The 25,536-nt window shown below is 39.8% G+C and overlaps 1 protein-coding gene across 1 annotated transcript in view; it reads right to left on the reverse strand.

The window, feature by feature from the left end:
* The window catches only part of LOC121373990 (anosmin-1-like), a 59,878-nt gene that overhangs the window by 15,509 nt on the left and 18,833 nt on the right, over window positions 1-25,536 (reverse strand). Inside the window, exons 2-5 of the mRNA XM_041500849.1 lie at window positions 6,715-6,798; window positions 5,185-5,253; window positions 3,000-3,228; window positions 2,112-2,278 (exon numbers count right to left, since the gene is read on the reverse strand). Of these exons, the coding sequence (XP_041356783.1) occupies window positions 2,112-2,278; window positions 3,000-3,228; window positions 5,185-5,253; window positions 6,715-6,798 (549 nt within the window). The remainder of the gene's footprint in view (window positions 1-2,111; window positions 2,279-2,999; window positions 3,229-5,184; window positions 5,254-6,714; window positions 6,799-25,536) is intronic.

Below are 25,536 nucleotides of genomic sequence, written 5' to 3' on the forward strand. Positions count from 1 at the left end.
ACGCCATATAACCGTAAATAAAATGTGTTGAGTGCACTGTTAAATAAACCAGTTCCGCTTTTCCTTCTGTAATAAGATTGAATAGGTATGTAATAAAGGTTGTGTAAAGTTTTAAATATACAGCTGTCTATCACATTTCTACTTTTATTAAATGGCATCAGTATCCAACAAACCGGCATCGGTGGCGTCGTGGCAGGCCATCGGTCTACAGGCTGGTAGGTACTGGGTTCGGATCCCAGTCGAGGCATGCGATTTTTAATCCAGATACCGACTCCAAACCCTGAGTGAGTGCTCCGCAAGGCTCAATGGGTAGGTGTAAACCACTTGCGCCGACCAGTGATCCATAACTGGTTCAACAAAGGCCATGGTTTGTGCTATCCTGCCTGTGGGAAGCGCAAATAAAAGATCCCTTGCTGCCTGTCGTAAAAAAGAGTAGCCTATGTGGCGACAGCGGGTTTCCTCTAAAAACAGTGTCAGAATGACCATATGTTTGACGTCCAATAGCCGATGATAAGATTAAAAATCAATGTGCTCTAGTGGCGTCGTTAAATAAAACAAACTTTACAGTATCCAACAACTTGCATAGAGTTCAAGCCACAAGGTGAAATATATTTAGTCTGAGAAACATGATGGAAAGTAAGTAGCCTTCGTGCCCCTCGTTTGAAGTAAAAGTTTGCCTTGGTGCCCCTCCAACTTGTCTTGGTGCCCCTCCAACTTGTCTTGGTGCCCCTCCAACTTGTCTTGGTGCCCCTCCAACTTGTCTTGGTGCCCCTAACTTCTGTTATTAAACCGAAGGCAACACTTGCCGTGCTCACCCCCTCCCCTAAAACACAAACTGTAATTCGACCCCTCTGAAAGTGATCTTTCTCTCTCTGAGACTTGGAAACGGTCTGCGTCGTCTGGTTGCCACTTTTCTGCCACTCACACCCACACCACCATACCTCACTGTGGCAACACAATAAAACCAACACACTTGAATAACAAAACCATCAGTATTTTCAAAATTGTATCTGTTCACAAGATAGAGTCAAAAGGTTGTTTTGACAACGGTTTGAGTCGTGGGCTGCTGATGTTCTGTCTCTTACACCTACATCACCATACCTCACTGTGGCAACACAGTGAAACCAACAAACATGAACAACAAAACCATCAGTATTTTCAAACTTGTATCTGTTCACAAGATAGAGTCAAAGGGATGTTTTGACAACGGTTTGAGTCGCCTGGCTGACACTTTTCTGCCACTCACACCCACACCACCATATCTCATTGTGGCAACATAATAAAACCAACACACTTGAATAACAAAACCATCAGTATTTTCAAAAGTGTATCTGTGAACAAGCTGACCGGCCTCGGTGGCGTCGTGGTAGGCCATCGGTCTACAGGCTGGTAGGTACTGGGTTCGGATCCCAGTCGAGGTATGGGATGTTTAATCCAGATACCGACTCCAAACCCTGAGTGAGTGCTCCGCAAGGCTCAATGGGTAGGTGTAAACCACTTGCACCGACCAGTGATCCATAACTGGTTCAACAAAGGCCATGGTTTGTGCTATCCTGCCTGTGGGAAGCGCAAATAAAAGATTCCTTGCTGCTAATCGGAAGAGTAGCCCATATAGTGGCAACAGCGGGTTTCCTCTCAAAAATCTGTGTGGTCCTTAACCATATGTCTGACGCCATATAACCGTAAATAAAATGTGTCGAGTGCGTCATTAAATAAAACATTTCTTTCTGTGCACAAGCTAGCTAAAGTTTGTTTGTTTTGTTTAACAACACAACTGGAGCACATTGATTAATTAATACTTAAACACTTGTGTTGACTTACACTTATGAATCACACAGACTCATCATCAATCACTGTACAAACGGTGATGATATCTGACCTAACTTCAGCCAGCCGTTTGTTGCTTTAAAGGTTCGTAACTTAATTTTACTCGTTCCTGGAGTGGTCATTCCGTTTTAATAGTGTGTATCGTAAAAGCTAGTCGAGCAAGTGTTAATGATAAATGGTTGGCTAAAATTCCCCCGGTTCTTTGCGAAATGTGAGCATACATGGCCCCGCAATAGCACCCGCCATCAGTACATGCAGCAAGCGTTAGATTTGCAAGAACTTACGATTTTGCTGTTGACGCTGTGACTAAATGTTCTCCACCAGCGGACGATGTAGAACACGGGCTCCACAATGAGGCCATCATCTAACCCCGGCATCGACTTCCACTGGACCAGGACGTTGCCGTCCTTCCTTGTGCTGAACTGCACGTGCTGAGGTTTCTTAGGTAGCACTGTAACATGTAACACGTGCCAAATATATAACATTCAGAAAAAAACCCATGTTAACAGATGGTGAATGATCAGACAAAAGGAACACTTGTTTTTCAAATACACAAACTGCACGTGCTGAGGTCGCTTAGGTTACACTGTAACATGTAACACGTGCCAAATATATAACATTCAGAAAAAAACCCATGTTAACAGATGGTGAATGATCAGATAAAAGGAACACTTGTTTTTCAAATACACAAACTGCACGTGCTGAGGTCGCTTAGGTTACACTGTAACATGTAACACGTGCCAAATATATAACATTCAGAAAAAAAACCATGTTAACAGATGGTGAATGATCAGAAAAAGGAACACATTTTTTTTTTCAAATACACAAACTGCACGTGCTAAGGTCGCTTAGGTAATACTGTAACATGTAACACGTGACATACATATAACACAAACAGAATTTTTTTTAACAGATTGTGAATGCTCAGAAAAAGGAACACATTTTTAAAAAGCATATACAAACTTTATACAAAAGTATACACAAACTTCAAACATAAAATCAGTTTGAGAGAGAGAGAGAGAGAGAGAGAGAGAGAGAGAGAGAGAGAGAGAGAGAGAGAGAGAGAGACAGAGAGACAGAGAGAGACAGAGAGAGAGACAGAGACAGAGAGACATAGAGAGAGAGAGACAGAGACAGAGAGACAACAAATCGAGTGTGTGTATGAGACCTACTCTGACTGAGTACAGGTTTCTGGCAGGTGAAGCCACACCCGTTATCACAACACTTCTTACTGCCAAGACAGTCGCGATCCCTGTGGCAGTTCTCCACACACGCCGTGGCGAAACCCGACATGGCCGATTTGGCGGGACACTTGCCCACTTTGGCGGACGCGGCGTTGGACAGGAACTGACAGCCCACCTGGCACTCCTCGATCGCCTGGTCGCGAGAGAAGTACGGGTGCTGGAAAACAACAGAGAGGGTTCTTTTTAAATACATCTTCAACTACAAGCGCCACGGTTCGTACCGTTGACTTACAATCAGAACTGGATATGTGCAAAGTCATGGTGTTATTGGTCTGTTTACCCACTCCCCATTCAATGGAACAGTATCGTTTTCTCTATCCTACTAGCAGGTCAGCAAGTCAGTGAGGAATAGGTTGTCAAGTCGTAAATCATTCAGACCTTAAAGGCATACTGTCACAGATTTAAGAACCTTATTTCTCTAAAAATTGATAATAAATGATAATCACATTAATTTTTGGAAATCAAATCTAGCTATCGCATCACCATAACTGAACCATGATGGAGTGAAATCCATGTCAACCCTCTTGGCAATATTAATTTTTGAATTATGGACCACTGCCCAAATTCAATAATTTTTACAAAATATCATTAGTAAGTGGAATATGGTAATTACATAGATGGTTGAATAAAATACATTTAGGGACAGATCAAATTTATATTTGTTTAGGTAATACTTTGTTAGGCCATTTAATAGGGCAGTGGTCTGTGACAATATGCCTTTAAACGGACATTCCTGAGTTTGCTGCATTGTAAGATGTTTCCGACAATAAAATATTTCTACGATTAAATTTACATATTAAATATATTTTCTTGTTTAGAATATCAGTGTCTGTATATTCAATGTGTTTCTGGTCGTCTTAATATTTGTAAGAAGCCGAAACTGGATTTTGTCTTCAAATAATTTCGTACGTACGAAAAAAACATATTTTAGGAAATATGTTTTTTTTAAATTCTATTTACTTTTTTACTAATTGCTATTTTCAAAATCTGCCAATTTTCAACTCTACAAACTGAGTGTAGGCAAACTGGGTTGTAGGCAAACTGAGTTGTAGGCAAACTGAGTGTTGGCAAACTGAGTGTAGGCAAACTGGGTTGTAGGCAAACTGAGTGTAGGCAAACTGGGTTGTAGGCAAACTGAGTGTAGGCAAACTGGGTTGTAGGCAAACTGAGTGTAGGCAAACTGAGTGTAGGCAAACCGGGTTGTAGGCAAACTGAGTGTAGGCAAACTGGGTTGTAGGCAAACTGAGTGTAGGCAAACTGGGTTGTAGGCAAACTGGGTTGTAGGCAAAATGGAAGGACACCTACTGTACCGGGGCGAGACGTAACCCAGTGGTAAAGCGCTCGCTTGATGCGCGGTCGGTTTGGGATTGATCCCCGTCAGTGGGCCCATTGGGCTATTTCTCCTTCCAGCTAGTGCACCACGACTGGTACATCAAAGGTCGTGGTATGTGCTATTCTGTCTATGGGATGGTGCATATAAAAGATCCCTTGCTGCTAATCGCAAGAGAGTAGCACATGAAGTGGCAACAGCGGGTTTCCTCCCTCAATATCTGTGTGGTCCTTAACCATATGTCCGACGCCATATAACCGTAAGTAAAATGTGTTGAGTGCGTCGTTAAATAAACCATTTCCTTCCTTCTTTCATACTGTGCCATTACGTATCAGAATTTGACATCCAATAGCCGATGATTAATTAATCAATGTGCTCTAGTGGTGTCGTTAAATATTACAAACAAACTTTAACTTTTACAATATTCCAATTGAATCGTATTAGCTTTTGTGTCTACTACATTATCTTGTGAACATGTTTAGGTCCATTTTGACAGACTATTCACCGAAATAATTTCATAATGCAAAAACACATATGTATTAATATATTCGCTGTTATGTTCTTGTTCAGTATAGAGCCGTACCCTCTGGGGGGCGGGCAGTTACCCCCCCCCCCCCCCCTTAGAATCTCACTTTTCTTCTTTTTTCACTCCGGAAAATAGCATACACGTGTCAGGGTTTAATTTGTATAGTGTTTCATTTGTTAATAAAAAGTAGTGCCCCCCCCCCCCCCTCCAGGATTTTGATCAGGATACGGTCCTGCAGTATACATGATTCTACATACCTTGCAGTCCTGGATACACAGTTGTAGAGAGGTGTAGTTGACAGACGGGCGGTCACAAGCAAACAAACACTGCAAATATGAGGCAGGGGGTCAAAAAATTAACTTATTCATAGCTAGTGTTAACATCATATCAAATTGTTCCAGTTTTTCAATATTAGTAAAAGTAAGCAATTTATCAAATCCGAATTTGGAAGACTTCAAATGCAATAAAGCATAAGTATCAACGACAAGCACGTTGCCTAAAATTAAACTAACATTGATCGAGAATTACTTAAGTTTATCTACAATATCAAATATATTTAATATATATATATATATATATATATGTATGTATGTATGTATGTATGTATGTATGTATGTATGTATGTATGTATGTATGTATGTATGTATGTATGTATATAATTTTTTACTCAAGTTTATCTACAATATCAAATTTTTTTATTTAAAAAAAAAATATATATATAATTCTTAGTCGACGAAGTTTCTCTTCTCGTTGTCTGGTGGGGTTTTTTTGTGTATCAATTTAACTAAAAGTATCAATACATTAAACATACTATTTGCCAGAAAGTGTCTATCGTGCGTGTAATAAGAGATGTGTCAGTACTCTTACGATTTGCATGGTGTATTTTTGCTTAATTGTGTAATTATTTCCTTCCGATTAAGAGATGGTTCCTTCCCTTACAAATTTGAAAAATGTGTTTTTGTTTTTAGGGGTTTTATAAAGTAATGGAATACCTTCATATTAAGATACTGTGTTGTATAGTATTACCAAAGAAATTAAATAACGGATTATATTCATATTAATAAATACGTCTTCACTTAGGAGATAACCATGTGGAGTTTTTAGATTTGCGGGCATCAAATAGACAATAACACCCGCAACTCTAAAAACTCCATATGGTTATGTCCATTGTAAACTGAATCGTTTTTCTACGGAACTAACTGTATATTTGGTATTTTCTGACAAAAATACCTGGCTACACACTAACTGTAGACCTATGAATCGTCAACCTCGCCTGTTCCAATTGTTAATGACGTCACTTTCTAATGACGTCATTAGCTTTCCGGGTGTTATTTTCATTTGATCCCGGAAAAATAATGTTATTAACCAATCACAATACAGAACACACTCGCCATCAGTTTACAATAACCAATCACAATACAGAACACACTCGCCATCAAGAACACACTCGCCATCAGTTTACAATAACCAATCACAATACAGAACACACTCGCCATCAGTTTACAATTACAATTTGTTTTTGTTCCTTGAAATATTATGTAATATTACCAAGGATTCAAATAAATTATTGTCTTCAAAATAAGATATGCTTCGTTCACTTACAAATTTGCAAAATGTGTTTTGTTTTCAGTGTATTACCAAACAAGTAAATAACTGAATATTTTCATATTAAGAGATGCTTCCCTCACAAATTTGCAAATGTGTTTTGTTTCTAGTGTATTATTTAATATTATCAAGGATGCAAAGAATTGATTGTATTCATATTAAAAGATGCTTCATCCACTTACAAATTTGCATTGCTTCTTTCTTCGACAAATCTGTATGAGGCCAGGTTTATCTTCGTGCCTTCCTCGTTTTCTGAACACGTCTCCCTGACAAAACAAAAAACAAAAACAAAAAAAATTCATCAATATACTGGGATCAGTAATAACATTGTAACCTTCAAAAATATTGTTTTTGATGATTAAAATGTAAAAATAAGAAATAGTATTAAAGAAATTATCTAAGAAATTTAAAATTGTCATTTGTGGTAATGCTTGTTGGTAGTAGGGTTGGGATTTGTTTTTTTCTGTTTTGTTTGTTTTTTGTTGTTGGTGTTTTTTGTTGTTGTTGTATTTTTGTTAGTTTCTTTAGGTTTGTTGTTGTTTTGGTTTTTGATGTATTCTGTTGTTGTTTTCTGTGGTCTTTTTCGTTATCTTTTTAAATTATTGTTTATTATTTTTAGTTTATTGTTGTTTGTTTTTAAATGCACCTTTACATACATATGTATTGTTTTAGATATAATGGGATCCTCCAATCAACGACTGGCATATCAAAGGCCGTGGTATGTACTACCCTGTCTGTGGGATGGTGCATATAAAGATCCCTTGCTGCTAATCGGAAAGAGTAGCCAATGAAGTGGCGACAGCGGGTTTCCTCTCTCAATATCTATGTGGTCCTTAACCATATGTCTGACGCCATATCACCGTAAATAAAATGTGTTGAGTGCGTCGTTAAATAAAACATTTCTTTCTTTCTTTCCTCCAATCAAATGTCACAGGTTGTGTAATGATCCCTGGTGAACATCCTCAGCCTCTGCTGCATACATAATTAGGTCACTATGACCCACTTAGTGTCTATCACTCCGCACTGGGTATACACTATAATCCATGCAGTATTGTCCAGAATAAGTCGATATACGTCACACACATTAGGCACTATAAGTCACCTCTCTCTATTCCAAAAGCACGTGTAAGGATGTATTATATACTGAGCGGATATTCTTGATTACAAATAGACTTTATTCAAACTTAATTTCGTGCCAGGTGTACATTGGAAGATAGCTTCATGGGGAACCCATACAAGGCCCCTTTGGCATGTCCCCATATATTATCTGTCACAAAGAGTACAGGTGTGTGACCTTTTCCATGTTCTAACCATTATGTTTGGCTTTTTAGCTCTGTCCTTGAAACAAGAGCTATGCTGACTGCGTTAAAGTGTGATTATTGGATGGGATTGGCAGGCACCTCTCCTAGGTCTCGCTAAACACTATTTTTATGACGACAGGTGCCACTCTTTGTGTTTCTAATGCATTTTGAACACTACTGTCTGCATTATCTATTTATAACGGTGTAAATATATTTTGTATTAAACTTTTATTAAAATATTATAACCACTGCAAGAATTATAAAGACAGTTTTATATAGCTTCCACAAACACGTACGCTACCATAAAAATATTTGATGCAGATGTGTTTGGTTGGTTTTTTTTTTTTTTTTTTTTTTTTTTGGGGGGGGGGGGTGTTTTGTTGTGTGTGTGGGTGTTTTTTTTTGTGGGTTTTTTTTTTGGGGGGGGTTGTGTTTTTGTTTCTTTTTGTTTTGTTTTGTTGCTTTTTTTTCTTTCTTTCTTTTGTCCTACTCCATATAACGAAGACAAGCATCTTGTGAACCCCTTCCCCTCCACTAGATATTGTACCCTATCCCCACTCCTCACTCCTGATATCGTTCCTACGGGCATGGGCTCAGATTTTCAAATCGAATATCGCAAACCCGTCGTATGGTATAGCAAGTGACGTTTTGACGTCATATCTTACGACTGTTTTCTAATATCGAAGCGCTAAGACAGTTTCAAAAATCTGTACCCAAGGCTACGGATTTTCGAAGCTATCTTAGTACTACGATATCGTAAAACCGTCGTAAGCTATGACGTCACTACAGCGTATTCTATAGCCTACGATTGTTTTACGATATCGTAGCGCTAAAATACCTTTGAAAATGTGGGGCCTAATTCACAAAGCTCTCTTAGACTCTGCTGGCAACAAAGCATCCTCTTTGCAAGTCTTTTAGCATTGCACTGCGATATCGCAAAGTTGTGATAGTTTAGTGAATTGGGCCCCTGGGCCCTGGAATCAGTCGGCGATCTATAACATAGTTTACGGAAACCACGCGTCATGCGATGTTCCATGTCCCGATTGTGTTTACAGTCTTCGTCTTCTATCTCGAATGGACTTTGTCCTCTCGCGGTAACAGGTCGAGGGTGGGGGGCTCCTCGATCATCACACGCGGGAACTTGACATAGATTAGTTCTCCTATGAATGGCTCAAGGGGGATCAACTCCTGATAGAGATGTTTACATTTTGTCGGATTCCCAGATTGTATTGTTGTGAAAATGACCCCATGGGGTTTCGCCGTAGTGTGCCTTATCAGACTTATCAATGTCGGACGTGGATGTTACAATCGTATTTACTTGTGTTCTGCAATACAAACCAATTATGGATATAACAACAAATTCGTTCGTGTCGTTTCGGAATAAAATATTTAACTTCCCTTGCCCCCACGTGGTGCCAATGTAGCGGTTGCCTCGCACAACACCAGTGATTTCCCTTTTCATACTGAGGGGTTGGATATACCACAGTGGTAGAACGATTGCCTATGTTAACATTTATATTTAAAATGACAGGGGGCGGGATTTAACTCAGTCGGTTGAGTGCTCATTTGAGGTGCTTGCGTCGCAGGATCGAACCACCTCGGTGGACCCATTCAACTGATTGGGGTTTTTCTCGTTCTAACCAGTGCACCACAACTGGACAAAGGCCGTGGTATGTGCTATCCTGTCTGTGGGAAAATGCATATAAAAGATCCCTTGTTGTATTAGGAACAATGTAGCGGGTTTCCCCTGATGACTACGAGTCCGAATAACCAAATGGTTGACATCCAATAGCCGATGATTAATTAATCAATGTGCTCTAGTGGTGTCGTTAAACAAAACAAACTTTCTTTTTTGGAAGTGACAGACCCTATATTTACTCGTATTTAAAATCAAAGTTTGTTTTCTTTTAACGACACCACTAGAGCACATTGATTTATTAATTATCGGCTATTACATCATGTCAAACATTTGGTAATTTTGATATATAGTCTTAAAGAGGAAACCCGCAACATGTTTTCATTAGTAGCAAGGTATCTTTTATATGCACCATGCCACAGACAGAATAGCACATACTACGGCCTTTGATATACATGTCGTAATGCACTGGCTGGAACGAGAAATAGCCCAATGGCTCCACCGACGGGGATCGATTCTAGACCGATCGCGCATCAGACGACCGCTTTACCACTGGGCTACGCCACCCCCCCCCCCCCCCCCCACCCCCTTACTTCATTAGATACCAAACAGCCATAGTTTAAAAAAAAAAAAAATTGAGGTGTCGTTAATTAAATAATTAAAATCAATGCCCCCCCCCCCCACACACACACACACACTCACCTACACACACATACACAACGTTAAACTAATTATGACTGTACACGGCACTAAGGTAGGTAACTATTTCACTGATTTTTAGTATCAAGCTAACAATCAACCATCTGAGTTTATAACAATGCCGTGAGTTCATCCGCTGCTTATATCAACTGTATTAGAAAGCGTTAGCTACATCGCTAGTGGGAACCGATTTAGTGAAAGGGAACCTTCCCACTGCCGAGTACCGGTCACATGGTGCAAATCTGCGTGTTGACATGTGTCAGCTGTGTAATTTGCTCAGTTACGTATTGTTCGGCCATTTTCAAGGCTCTTTAGCCCTTTCACCTCTATAGAAACGTTCAAATGTTGAAATAATATTATTTCTAGTCCTTGTCAGCAGTGAACGTCGTTTAGGTATGATTACAATCTATGCATTTCTGAACAGATTGTTTTTCAAATTTCACACAAAAATAGTGTTGGGAGTTTTGTTGTTGTTTTTTGGGGTTTTTTGTTATTTGTTGGGGGGGGGGTATTGTTGTGGGGGGGGGTTGGGGGGGTTTATGGGGGGTTTGTTTTTAATTATTTCCAAAACACTTCTGCTTTCCTTTTTCTGTCAAATGAAACTGAAAATTTTTATATACAAAAAAATGTTCATGGATGGACTATAAGTATTATTCCCCGCTTATTTTCTGAGGACAATTTAAAATAAATAAATTATTTCAAATAATAATAATAATATAAAAATTAAAATTAAAATTAAATAGCAAATTAAGAGATTCATACATGAATCCAACTCATTGTTATTGCTAGACGTAAGTCCAGTACATGACTCCAACCCAATGTTATTGCAAGACGTTAGTCCAGTACATGAATCCAACCCATTGTTATTGCAAGACGTTAGTCCAGTACATGAATCCAACCCATTGTTATTGCTAAATGTAGGTCCAGTACATGAATCCAACCCATTGTTATTGCTAGACGTAAGTCCAGTACATGAATCCAACCCATTGTTATTGCAAGACGTTAGTCCAGTACATGAATCCAGCCCATTGTTATTGCAAGACGTAAGTCCAGTACATGAATCCAACCCATTGTTATTGCAAGACGTTAGTCCAGTACATGAATCCAACCCATTGTTATTGCAAGACGTTGGTCCAGTACATGAATCCAACCCATTATTATTGCAAGACGTTAGTCCAGTACATGAATCCAACCCATTGTTATTGCAAGACGTTGGTCCAGTACATGAATCCAACCCATTGTTATTGCAAGACATTGGTCCAGTGCATGAATCCAACCCATTGTTATTGCAAGACGTTGGTCCAGTACATGAATCCAACCCATTATTATTGCAAGACGTTAGTCCAGTACATGAATCCAACCCATTGTTATTGCAAGACGTTGGTCCAGTACATGAATCCAACCCATTGTTATTGCAAGACATTGGTCCAGTGCATGAATCCAACCCATTGTTATTGCAAGACGTTGGTCCAGGACATGAATCCAACCCATTGTTATTGCAAGACGTTGGTCCAGTACATGAATCCAACCCATTGTTATTGCAACACTTAGGTCCAGTGCATGAATCCAACCCATTGTTATTGCAACACTTAGGTCCAGTACATGAATCCAACCCATTGTTATTGCAAGACGTTGGTCCAGTACATGTATCCAACTCATTGTTATTGCTAGACGTAAGTCCAGTACATGAATCCAACCCATTGTTATTGCAAGACGTTAGTCCAGTACATTAATCCAACTCATTGTTATTGCAAGACGTTAGTCCAGTACATGAATCCAACCCATTGTTATTGCAAGACGTTGGTCCAGTACATGTATCCAACTCATTGTTATTGCTAGACGTAAGTCCAGTACATGAATCCAACCCATTGTTATTGCAAGACGTTAGTCCAGTACATGAATCCAACCCATTGTTATTGCAAGACGTTAGTCCAGTACATTAATCCAACTCATTGTTATTGCAAGACGTTAGTCCAGTACATGAATCCAACCCATTGTTATTGCAAGACGTTGGTCCAGTACATGAATCCAACCCATTGTTATTGCTAGATGTAGGTCCAGTACATGAATCCAACTCATTGTTATTGCAAGACGTTGGTCCAGTACATGAATCCAACCCATTGTTATTGCTAGATGTAGGTCCAGTGCATGAATCCAACCCATTGTTATTGCTAGACGTTAGTCCAGTACATGAATCCATCCCATTGTTATTGCTAGATGTAGGTCCAGTACATGAATCCAACCCATTGTTATTGCAAGACGTTAGTCCAGTACATGTATCCAACTCATTGTTATTGCTAGACGTAAGTCCAGTACATGAATCCAACCCATTGTTATTGCAAGACGTTAGTCCAGTACATTAATCCAACTCATTGTTATTGCAAGACGTTAGTCCAGTACATGAATCCAACCCATTGTTATTGCAAGACGTTGGTCCAGTACATGTATCCAACTCATTGTTATTGCTAGACGTAAGTCCAGTACATGAATCCAACCCATTGTTATTGCAAGACGTTAGTCCAGTACATTAATCCAACCCATTGTTATTGCAAGACGTTGGTCCAGTACATGTATCCAACTCATTGTTATTGCTAGACGTAAGTCCAGTACATGAATCCAACCCATTGTTATTGCAAGACGTTAGTCCAGTACATTAATCCAACTCATTGTTATTGCAAGACGTTAGTCCAGTACATGAATCCAACCCATTGTTATTGCAAGACGTTAGTCCAGTACATGAATCCAACCCATTGTTATTGCTAGATGTAGGTCCAGTACATGAATCCAACTCATTGTTATTGCTAGACGTAAGTCCAGTACATGAATCCAACCCAATGTTATTGCTAGACGTTAGTCCAGTACATGAATCCATCCCATTGTTATTGCAAGACGTTAGTCCAGTACATGAATCCATCCCATTGTTATTGCAAGACGTTGGGCCAGTACATGAATCCAACCCATTGTTATTGCAAGACGTTAGTCCAGTACATTAATCCAACTCATTGTTATTGCAAGACGTTAGTCCAGTACATGAATCCAGCCCATTGTTATTGCAAGACGTTGGTCCAGTACATGAATCCAACCCATTGTTATTGCTAGATGTAGGTCCAGTACATGAATCCAACTCATTGTTATTGCAAGACGTTGGGCCAGTACATGAATCCAACCCATTGTTATTGCAAGACGTTAGTCCAGTACATTAATCCAACTCATTGTTATTGCAAGACGTTAGTCCAGTACATGAATCCAACCCATTGTTATTGCAAGACGTTGGTCCAGTACATGTATCCAACTCATTGTTATTGCTAGACGTAAGTCCAGTACATGAATCCAACCCATTGTTATTGCAAGACGTTAGTCCAGTACATTAATGCAACCCATTGTTATTGCAAGACGTTAGTCCAGTACATGAATCCATCCCATTGTTATTGCAAGACGTTGGTCCAGTACATGAATCCAACCCATTGTTATTGCTAGATGTAGGTCCAGTACATGAATCCAACCCATTGTTATTGCTAGATGTAGGTCCAGTACATGAATCCAACCCATTGTTATTGCAAGACGTTGGGCCAGTACATGAATCCAACCCATTGTTATTGCAAGACATTGGTCCAGTGCATGAATCCAACCCATTGTTATTGCAAGACGTTAGTCCAGTACATGAATCCATCCCATTGTTATTGCAAGACGTTGGACCAGTACATGAATCCATCCCATTGTTATTGCTAGATGTAGGTCCAGTACATGAATCCAACCCATTGTTATTGCAAGACGTTGGGCCAGTACATGAATCCAACCCATTGTTATTGCAAGACGTTGGTCCAGTACATGAATCCAACCCATTGTTATTGCAAGACGTTGGGCCAGTACATGAATCCAACCCATTGTTATTGCTAAATGTAGGTCCAGTACATGAATCCAACCCATTGTTATTGCTAAATGTAGGTCCAGTACATGAATCCAACCCATTGTTATTGCAAGACGTTGGTCCAGTATTGGAATTCAAGGCAAGACTAGGTCGTTTAGTGTTTTTATTAACATCTGCAGCTGTTGTCATCACTTTGTTTTTTATTCTTCCACAACTCTGTGTTTTGATTTTAAATTTCTATACAGATGATGATCATAATCAAGGCATTTATATATTTACCACTATCGGATACCAATAGCCGATGTATTGTTTGTGCTGGGGTGTCGTTAAACATTCATTCATTCATTCATTCATTCATTCGTGCGTTCGTTTTTTTGTTCGTTCGTGTTTTTTTGTGGTTGTTATTGTGTTTTTGTGCTGTTGTTTTCTTGTTGTTGGTGGTGATTTTTTGGGGAGTTTTTTTTTATTCGAGGCACATGGATATTCGTGTAGGAACAGATCGCTCCTAACATTCTGTTACTGGGGTAAAGAGTGTAAAGCCGTAATAATCAGCTCCGTATTGTGGTACAAACATTCTATGCGTAGGCGGAGCGTGCACGTAAACAACCCCAACACCAGCAGTTGCAATTTATTAATTGCTCAATACTAAACAATTACACTGCTTTCGAACGGAGGTTTGTCAGTACTGATCTTAACTACGGAAAGTTGCGTGTTATGTTTGTTTGGTGGATGCACTGGTTGGCCAAGTGCTTGAACTTCGTGAACTGTGAATCTCTGCATTGGGGAGGGGCGGGATTAACCCAGTGGTAAAGCGCTCGCTTGATCATTGATGCGCAGTCGGTCTAGGATTGATCCCCGTTGGTGCGCCCATTGGACAATTTCTCGTTCCAGCCAGTGCACCACGACTGGTACATCAAAAGCCATGGTATGTGCTATCCTGTCTGTGGGATGGTGCGTATAAAAGATCGCTTGGTACTAATGTCAGAATTACAATATATAGCCTATGTTTAACCAATGTGATCTAGTGTTGTCGCTAAACAAAATAAACTTTAACCTCTTGGTATCTAGTAGAGTTAATATAAAGTGTTCTTACTAGCAGTACTTAGTGGCTATCTCCCTAGTTTGTTAGAGTCACTGATTCCCACGCAGAGAGTCCTGGGTTCCAGTCCCTTCGGTGGAGGGATTAACCTATGTCTTAAGATCAATATAATACCATAAAATTGGGTTCAGCTGCAACCTTGTCGCCGACGTTTTGCTATGACGCTGGGTTGCATTCCTGCGTTAGCTAACCAGGTTAATAAAAACAGTTTGTTTGTTTTGTTTAAGGCAATTATTGACATAGTCTTAGAAAATAAACCTGCTAAATTGTTTTCCATTAGTAGCAAGGGATCTTTTTACATGCACCATCTCTCAGACAAGATAGCACATACCACGTCCTTTGATATACTAGTCATTGAGCACCGATGGAACGAGAAATAACACAATGGGCCAACCGACGGAGATCGATCCTTGACCGACCGCGCATCAAGCGAGCGCTTTACCACTGGGCTATGCCCGTCCCTCTTAATATAAAGTGCTCGTACTAGCAGTACTTTGTAGCTATGTTCCCATTAGCTAAATTGTCAGAGCTCCTGATTCTCGCACATAGGGTCCGGAGTTCCAATCCCATCGCTGGAGGGATTAACCTATCTCTTAAGATCGACATAATGCACTGAAACTGGGTTTAACTGCTACCTTGTCACCGAAGTCGTCACTTGTCAGAGCTCCTGATTCTCACACATAGGGTCCTGGGTGCCAATCCCATCGCTGGAGGGATTAACCTATCTGTTAAGACCGACATAATACAAAGGACACTGGGTTCAACTGCGACTTTTCACCGACATCGCCAGTTGTCAGAGCTCCTGATTGTCACACAGAGGATCCTGGGTTCCAATCCCATCGTTGGAGGGATTAACTTATCTATTAAGGCCGACATAATACAAATGACACTGGGTTCAACTGCTACCATGTCACCGACGTTTTGCTATGACGCTGGGCTGAATTCCGGCCTTAGCTACCTACACCTGTTAATAAAGTCTTCATTAGTCAATCATTGTAAAGCTCTTCTTTCGGGGATCTCTTTAACAGTTTTGTTGCAGACAACGTCGCTGTGACGCTGTCTGTGTGTCTTGCGCGTTGCTACTTGAAAGGAATGCCGACCGGGGAAGCTTCCCGCTCGCAATTCTGCTTTTATTTATTGCCATACATTATTCATGAATAGAAATAAAGAACTGCTACAGAGCCATTTGTCAAGAGTGAAAATATGCATGTCATATCTGTGGAGAGATCAAAGCCTACTTCGCCTCAATTCATCGCGGTAGTCTCGACTGCTATGTAGGAATGTTAAAAACAAACCAAGATGTCACAGCAGATCCTTTTCCTTTCTAGAAGAATGAAATGTTAATGTTCAGCTTTCAGAAAGTTCTAAAATAAAGTAAAATGGTGGCGCCTATATCTCTTCAGCTTTCAGAAAGTTCTAAAATCAAGTAAAATGGTGGCGCTGTTCAGCTTTCAGAAAGTTCTAAAATCAAGTAAAATGGTGGCGCTGTTCAGCTTTCAGAAAGTTCTAAAATCAAGTAAAATGGTGGCGCTGTTCAGCTTTCAGAAAGTTTTAAAAATCAAATAAAATGGTGGCGCTGTTCTGCTTTTAGAAAGTTCTAAAAATCAAGTAAAATGGTGGCGCCTATATTTGGTCAATTTTCAGAAAGTTCTAAAAATCAAGTAAAATGGTGGCGCTGTTCTGCTTTTAGAAAGTTCTAAAATCAAGTAAAATGGTGGCGTCTATATTTGGTCAGCTTTCAGAAAGTTCTAAAAATCAAGTAAAATGGTGGCGCTGTTCAGCTTTCAGAAAGTTCTAAAATCAAGTAAAATGGTGGCGCTATTCAGTTTTCAGAAAGTTCTAAAAATCAAGTAAAATGGTGGCGCTGTTCTGCTTTTATAAAGTTCTAAAATCAAGTAAAATGGTGGCGCCTATATTTGGTCAGCTTTCAGAAAGTTCTCAAATCAAGTAAAACCGTTGGCGCCTGTTTATTAATGTATACTTTCTTGATTAAAGACTTTAAAAACAGTTAATTTTGTTAATTATGTCACTTTCGTTTCCCGCTCTTTATGAACTCTCTTAAAGAAATAGCAGGTGCAAATCAAATGATAGCCTGTTGTTTTCATGTCATGTGACATAATCAGGTTAATTCCGAAGTAAATTAATGGCGCGATTTCATTGGTTTATATTATATATTAACATTATACATTGATCAAGCAGGAACACGCTTTCAAACACATAAATAACAGGGTTGTCAACACGCGCAAATTAGATTGTCAGATATAAACAACATTGGGTCAGGAAGCATTAATTTCATACCTGACGACAATTTATTAAAAATGGAGGTGAAAAATCAGGTCCGATCAGGTCATAGGGTTTTTCGTGCACATTCAGAGCAAGTTGTTGTAGTGCACACCTGTCATAGGCACAGGTGCCTGCCTTGGCCATCTCCTCTGCACAGGACAGGAAAGGAGTTGGGGTGTGTGACAGAAGGGACCGCTTGCACTGGCAGGTGGAACAGAGCACCAGCAGCCCGACCAGGGTCGGCAGCGGGCGGGGGTTAGTGTTGGTGCTATTGAAGTGTGAAAGTCCCGTAGGATTAAGCCAAACAGAAAGATTGTGCAGTTTCAATGAAGGTATTTTGGCGCTTTTTTGAACGGTCCGCCGAAAAAATAAAGGAGAGCTACATTATAATTTTTGAATTTAGTATATATATCGAGAGAAGCTCGTTACTGGAACCTAGCCTACTGGTGGCTGATGTTGGTTGTCTCCCTAGGTTGTCCCGAGGCGAGACGTAGCCCAGTGGTAAAGTGCTCGCTTGATGCGCGGTCGGTTTGGGATGGATCCCCGTCAGTGGGCCCATTGGGCTATATCTCGCTCCAGCCAGTGCACCACGACTGGTACATCAAATGGCGTGGTATGTGCTATCCTGTCTATGGGATCGTGCATATAAAAGATCCCTTGCTGCCAATCGAAAAAGTAGCCCATGAAATGGCGACAGCGGGTTTCCTCCTTCAATATCTGTGTGGTCCTTAACTATATGTCTGACGCCATAAAACCGTAAATAAAATATGTCCCAGTAGTGGGCCTTAGAAGGGCCTTGGACGTAATTGACTAAACTTTCGCAACTTTGCGATATCACAGTGCAATGCAAAAGGACTTGCAAAGAGGATGCTTTGTTTTCTAGCATAGCCTAAGAGACCTTTGTGAATTAGGCCCCTGATCTGTTCAGATCGTGGGGAGAGAACCCATGGGAGACTCGTTTGCAATTTGTGGTGGAAAAATCGCCCGCTACCGCCTATTAAAGACATCCCTGTGAACAGTGGCCAGATTAACAAGCATTCTGACAGTACTTCTAAAGGAATACATGTTCATTATCCGGGATCAACACATTTCCGTATCTCCTAAGTTCAAGGGCCATAACTCTGTCAAATATGGGTAAATCGCCATGAAAGTCAACGTGATCTGTAACAGTACATAATAACGCTTAATATATCGAGGCATTCCGGGAAAGAAAGTCCGGAAACCACATCTTTGTAGCTTCTAAGTTCAAGGCCCATAACTCTGTCAAATATGGGTAAATCGCCATGAAAGTCAAACGTGATCTGTAACAGTACATAATAACGCTTAATATATCGAGGCATTCCGGGAAAGAAAGTCCGGAAACCACATCTTCGTAGCTTCTAAGTTCAAGGCCCATAACTCTGTCAAATATGGGTAAATCGCCATGAAAGTCAAACGTGATCTGTAACAGTACATAATAACGCTTAATATATCGAGGCATTCCGGGAAAGAAAGTCCGGAAACCACATCTTCGTAGCTTCTAAGTTCAAGGCCCATAACTGTCAAATATGGGTAAATCGCCGTGTAAGTCAAACGTGATCTGTAACAGTACATAATAACGCTTAATATATCGAGGCATTCCGGGAAAGAAAGTCCGGAAACCACATCTTCGTAGCTTCTAAGTTCAAGGTCCATAACTGTCCATAAATGGGCAAATCGTCATCAAAGTCATCTAATAAGCTATACACATAATTTCAGCTCTATATATTGAGGCATTGCAAAAGAAAACGTCCAGAATACTATATATGTAGGTAACTAAAAACAGGATCGCACTAGATGGTCCAATAAAATATACTGCCTGAAAATATGACTTGTTATCGTCGATACTCTGGTATGTAATACAAAATTGTGAGCAGCAAATGATAAAGATATCTTTTTTAGTCTGTCTGTCTGTCTCTGTCTCTGTCTCTGTCTCTGTCTCTCTCTCTCTCTCTCTCTCTCTCTCTCTCTCTCTCTCTCTCTCTCTCTCTCTCTCTCTGTCTCTCTCTCTCTCTCTCTCTCTCTGTCTGTCTCTCTCTCTCTCTCTCTCTCTCTCTCTCTCTCTCTCTCTCTCTCTCTCTCTCTCTCTCTCTCTCTCTCTCTCTCTCTCTCTCTCTCGTTCTCTACATCCCTCTCTCTCTATCTCATTCTCTCTCTAGCTCTCACTCCCTTTCTCGTTCTCAAAATGCTAAACACCAAATACTAGTAACCTTAGTTTAAAAATGTGCTGAGGTGTCAATGAACAAATATTCTATTCCTTGTACTTTTCCTGATAACATGTGGTGCACATCGGTCGTTTTTTGTTTCCCCCAGCTCCATGATATTATTATCAAAACAACACAGATCGCATTTCCCTTCACGCGGAAATTATTAGCTTGACTGACACTTGGAACAGTTGAAACGAAAATCTGGCATTAACTTCTGTTGAGCTCAAAATTACGAAACAAAAACAAACCATCTGATAACAGGTCCCCTGCTGCGAACCGCGGGGGTTTTTTTTTTCTGTCCGCGACACTTGATTAATTTCACAGAGATAAAGTCAAACCAGTGGAGCTATTTAACCCGATGTTTCCGGCCATATCGTCCCTTGTCGTGACGGAATACATTACCCGAACGAGTTGCTAGTATTACCGAAAGACCGTGTGGATGGTCGGGTAGTGTAGAACTGGCCTAGCCATTCGTCTCCGGTCTACAATGCTGTTAATCCGGATGGCGAGATGGAAGCCATTATCACTGTTCACTTGGGGTTTACCCGTTCTTGTTATGGACGAGTCGTACACCAAGGGTTGAGTCTACTGGCAATAACTCACGGGTCCCCAGAATACAGGACAGAACAGAACCTTTTTTTACACCCAGGCTTATTTCACAACGTCATAAGAGGAGCATAATGATAGAGTAAATGTATGTTTTATGAGAAAAGGAGAAATAAATCAGATGTGACAATTCATTGTAGCAAAACAGATATCACGCAACATATGATGAATATACTAGATATATAGATAGAAAGAAAGATAGATGGATCGATTGATGATAGAGGCAGCCAGACAAAGACAGTGGCAGATACAGATAGACAGGCAGACAGACAGGCAGACAGGCAGACAGACAGGCAGACATACAGACAGGCAGGCAGAAAGATGGATGGATGGTATTGGGTGGTGGATGGACGGACATATACACACACACACACACACACACACATACACATACATATATATATATATATATATATATATATATATATATATATATATATATATATATATGAATGGAAAAATATAGATGGATAAATGGACACAGAAAGATAGACAGACACAGACAGATATGGATGGATGGACGGACAGATAGATATATTAGATGGATGGATAGATGGAGGATGGATGGATATATTAGATTGGATGGATGGATGGATGGATGGATGGTTGGATGGATGAGATAAGATAGACAATTTGATAGATAAAAAGACAGATAGACAGAGAGACATATGGATGGATGGATGGATGGCTGTATAGATGGATAGACAGACAGATACATATATATATATATATATATATATATATATATATATATATATATATATATATATATATATATATATATATATATACTGAGAGACCGACACACACAAAGACAGACAGATATATAAGATAGACAGACAGACAGACAGACCGACAGAGACAGACAGGTAGATAAGAAAATGTCGACAGCTATGTCAAATAAAATAATGGTATACATAACAATATATATTACCTGAAACAATATGTATAAATAGCCTGTTTACTACAATATACAGGTATGCATAAATAACCCTTATCTGAAACAATATGTATAAATAGCCCTGTTTACTACAAATATACAGGTATGCATAAATAACCCTTATCTGAAACAACAGATATAAACAGTACACATGATACTGACATGTACATAATATGTGTGTTTCTTGTTTCTAATACTGCTTATGTATGTTGTATACAGGATGCATGTAAGCATTCCAAGTAATAGCATAATACACTATATAGAACTGGATGCAAAACAGGAACCTGTCAATCTAATTAAAATTAGCTCAACTATTACATGTGGATCTAACAGCAGCCCGTTGGAGATCATGTCCAGTTGACCTTTCATTCGACCAATCAAAACCTTACTTGCAAAAGCATGCCAGTGATTTGAAAAGAATTTGAAAACATTCGGGATTATGCCGAGGGTATACGAAATTATTCGAGTGAATTACGAAGTATGCCGGAAACTAATTTCAATATAAAATTTGATATAAAATTCGTTTCAAGACGAAAAAACCCCAACCGTGATGGTATAGCCATAAAAACTGTTTATACTAGTATACAATCCAGAGTTTATTACTGCACTTTTTCCCCTGTTCGCCTGTTGCATTAATAGTCTCGCCCAGTATTTTTAGAATTGGTATGCTCCCGAATAACGTTATAAAAGTCTAAATGGTCGATATTTAAATTGTTATTTATAGATGAAATGTCACCTGCACATGGGAGTCCACGCAATGCTGGAACATATACTGGTAAACCAGTAGAGCTAATTTTAATCAGATTGGCATTCTGTATACAACGTACATAAGCAGTATTAGAAACATGTTTACATGCAATAACTTTTATCTTATATTTTCTTATCATTGTAAAAGTACCTTTTCCCACACTAACTTGTGCTATACGACTGATATATTAAAGGCCGTGGTATATGCTGTCCTGTCTGTGGGAACGGGCATAAAAGATCCTTTGATGCTAATGAAAACATTGTAGAGGGTTTCCGTTGAAGACTACGTATGAGAATTACCAAATGTGTGACATCCAATAGCTGATGAGTGTTTTTACCATTGCAATCAGTGCCTCACAAGTGGTATATCAAAGGTCGTGGGATGTGCTGTCCTGCTTGTGAGAAAGTGCATATAAAATATCCCTTCCCTTATGCCAGAATTACCAAATGTTTGATATTCAATAGTCGATGATGAATGAATACTTAAAGATTTGTTAAACAACCAGGGCCGTACCCTGATCGAAATCCTGGTGGTGGTGGGGGGGGGGGGGGGGGGGGGCCGGGGGCACTACTTTTTTTTATAAACAAATGAAACAATATACAAATTAAACCCTGAGATGTGTATGCTATTTTATTTTTTTTGGAGTAAAAAAAAACCCAGTGAGATTCTCAGGGAGCAGGGTACGGCCCTAACAAACAAACCTTTTTATATATAAAAATGCTTGAAACATTGATTGTTACATTGATGTCGATGGTTTAAATGTGGTAGCTGCATTGCTGCTGTGCCCTCTTGCGAAATGAAAAGAAAAGAAGAAGAAAAAAACTAGTCTTCGTGACGGAGCAATTACAATAAAGCCGGTAATTTATTGGGAGGTATTTGGGAAAAGAATAAGAGGAATAAAGGGCGAATCCAGGATTTTGTAATGGGGTATCACAAAATTCTAAAAAGGGCAATCTCAGTTTGTCGAAGGAAAATAAGCCGATCTCAAAATGATAGCGAGATCTGTAAAGCGGCGGAGGTTCGGGGAGGGGGAGATATGCAGCACCTCTGATAATGTTAAAATAAAGATGCCCATGGACGCGTTTTCATGGCAGTTTAGTGTTTTAATAACATTACAAATGATGAATTAAAAACAAAATCTGTAAAAATGGCACTTCAAAGAGGCGGGGGAGGTATCATGACCCATGCCCCCCCCCCCCCCCCCGATCCAAGACCCCTGTGACCCTCCCCATTGACTGAATATGTCACATGTTTAATACGAGACCCATGTGACACACACACACACACACACACACACACACACACACACACACATCTGGATCTGCCATTGACTGAATATGTCACATGTTTAATACGAGACCTCTGTGACAACGCCCCTCCCCCAATCTGGATCTGCCATTGACTGAATATGTCACATGTTTAATACGAGACCCCTGTGACCCCCCACCCACCCCCCAATCTGGATCTGCCATTGACTGAATATGTCACATGTTTTATACGAGACCCCTGTGACCCACCCCCCATCCTTCTAGATCTGCCTTGGACTGAATATGTCAAATGTTTAATACGGCTGGTTGTAGAATGCCACGTCACAGGCCAGTGGACGAACACAATATACCAACTCGATACACCAGTGTTTATCAGCGGGATATTTCTGCTGTGTCATCTCGCTACAAGCTTACATAGCATGACTGGCGGCTACGGAGAATTGTATATTTTTTTCACGAAACCAGACCATCTGTTAGGCGATCGGTGACACCTCTCACCCCGAGAGGGAGTTCAGAGGCCACGCCCTATGGAAGAAATTATGCGTCAAGGGATGGCCACTTTTTGTCGGTCTGTGTTTGGTGTGGGGTGGTGGTAAGGGTGGGGACGGAAGACTGTCCTAAAAGTGAATCGCTTGCACTTTGATCCCAGCGACGTGTAGCAACCATCATAAAAAGGGTATGGATGTTGATGGTATGGGTGCATTAAACATGTTAGGTTCATGTTTTCATAGACGTGTGTGTGTGTGTGTATGTGTGTGTGTGTGTGTGCGCGCGTGTTTTTGTCTGTGCGTGGGTGTCTGTGTGCGTGTGTCTGCCTCTCTCTCTCTCTCTCTCTCTCTCTCTCTCTCTCTCTCTCTCTCTCTCTCTCTCTCTCTCTCTCTCTCTCTGTGTGTGTGTGTGTATGTGTGTGTGTGTGCGTGTGTGTGTGTGTGTGTGTGTGAAGAATAAAATGTTTTAAAAGAAACAACAAAATATACTTGGTGTAACAAAAGCGCTTTCAATTGTTGGCCTTCTGAATATCATCGGGGGCATGAACGTTTAAACTTTATTTTCACTGCCCCTGATCATGAATTAAAAGGTCCTGGGTTACATTGTTTTTGTATTTTCTTGTTCAGTTTTTTAATGTTTCACTCACTTATGATATCCACACATTAATTTGAAAATCGGAATCTTGTAGACTTTATCCAGTGACACTTGCTATTATCATAAATGTAATACAAATAAACTGATACATCTAAAACGAATATCATTCCCTTTCTTTCATGAAATACCACCTTCGTTCTGAAATATGGTTAAATCTACATGCTCGAGTATGTTTTAAATACATATATTTAAGTAGACAATGTCAGTAGATCATCAACTTTTCGTTTAATTTTTGGTGCAGTTTGCAATTTTATATCACACTCGTTGCACATGCGCGACTCGTAAGATATGAAACCGTAAACATTACTCGATGAGATATCGATTTGGGTGGGTGGAGGAGGTGTGACTATAAAATACCCTGTATATATTCTTAGCTATTAAATGTCGACTCACTACACTATGGCATTAACACTTTCGCAGTAGTAAAACGTATTGGGGGCTATGATCTATCTCAATCGGTAGAGCGGTTGCCCGAAGTGCTTGCGCCGTAGGATCGAACCACATCAGTGGACCAATCTCGGACTGGGTTTGTTTTTTCGTCCCAACAAATGCACAAAGACTGGAATATCAAAGTCGTGGTATGTGCTGTCCTGTCTGTGGGGGAGTGCATATAAAATATCCTTGGCTGCTAGTGGAAATATGTATTGAGTTTCATATAAGACGAGTCAAAAATTATCAAATATTTGACATCCAATAGCTGATGATTAATAAATCAATGAGCTCTAGTGGTTTTGTTAAACAAAACAAACTTTAACGTTAGTAAAATATATTGGAGTAGACGTCTAGACCGCTGCTTTAAATAATAAAAAAACTCACATTCCTTTCCTTTCAGCTAACGTCAAACGACTAGCTATTCTAATTCACGCATGGGTGATTTATACGCATCTGCGGCTCGAAACTAGTAGGTCATTAACAATCTATCACCAAGGAAAGAAAAAAAGTTACTTTTTGACGAAACGTGTCCGTCGATCCATCTAAATAACGCTTTTGTGTACATTTAAACATTTGCAAATTCGTCTATATCTGGAGTATTCGAATTATTAACTGTCACAAAAAGGCCGGTTTCAAATATTTCGACTTAATGGAAACTCGGAAAATAAATCCTAGGAGATGGCAGCTATATTTTAAAGCGACAGACCCTAGTTTTTAAACACTACGGCATATGTTTCAGTATTACAGCTGATTTTA

The sequence above is a fragment of the Gigantopelta aegis genome, chromosome 1 (genome assembly GCF_016097555.1).
Source record: "Gigantopelta aegis isolate Gae_Host chromosome 1, Gae_host_genome, whole genome shotgun sequence".
NCBI classification, from domain to species: domain Eukaryota; kingdom Metazoa; phylum Mollusca; class Gastropoda; order Neomphalida; family Peltospiridae; genus Gigantopelta; species Gigantopelta aegis.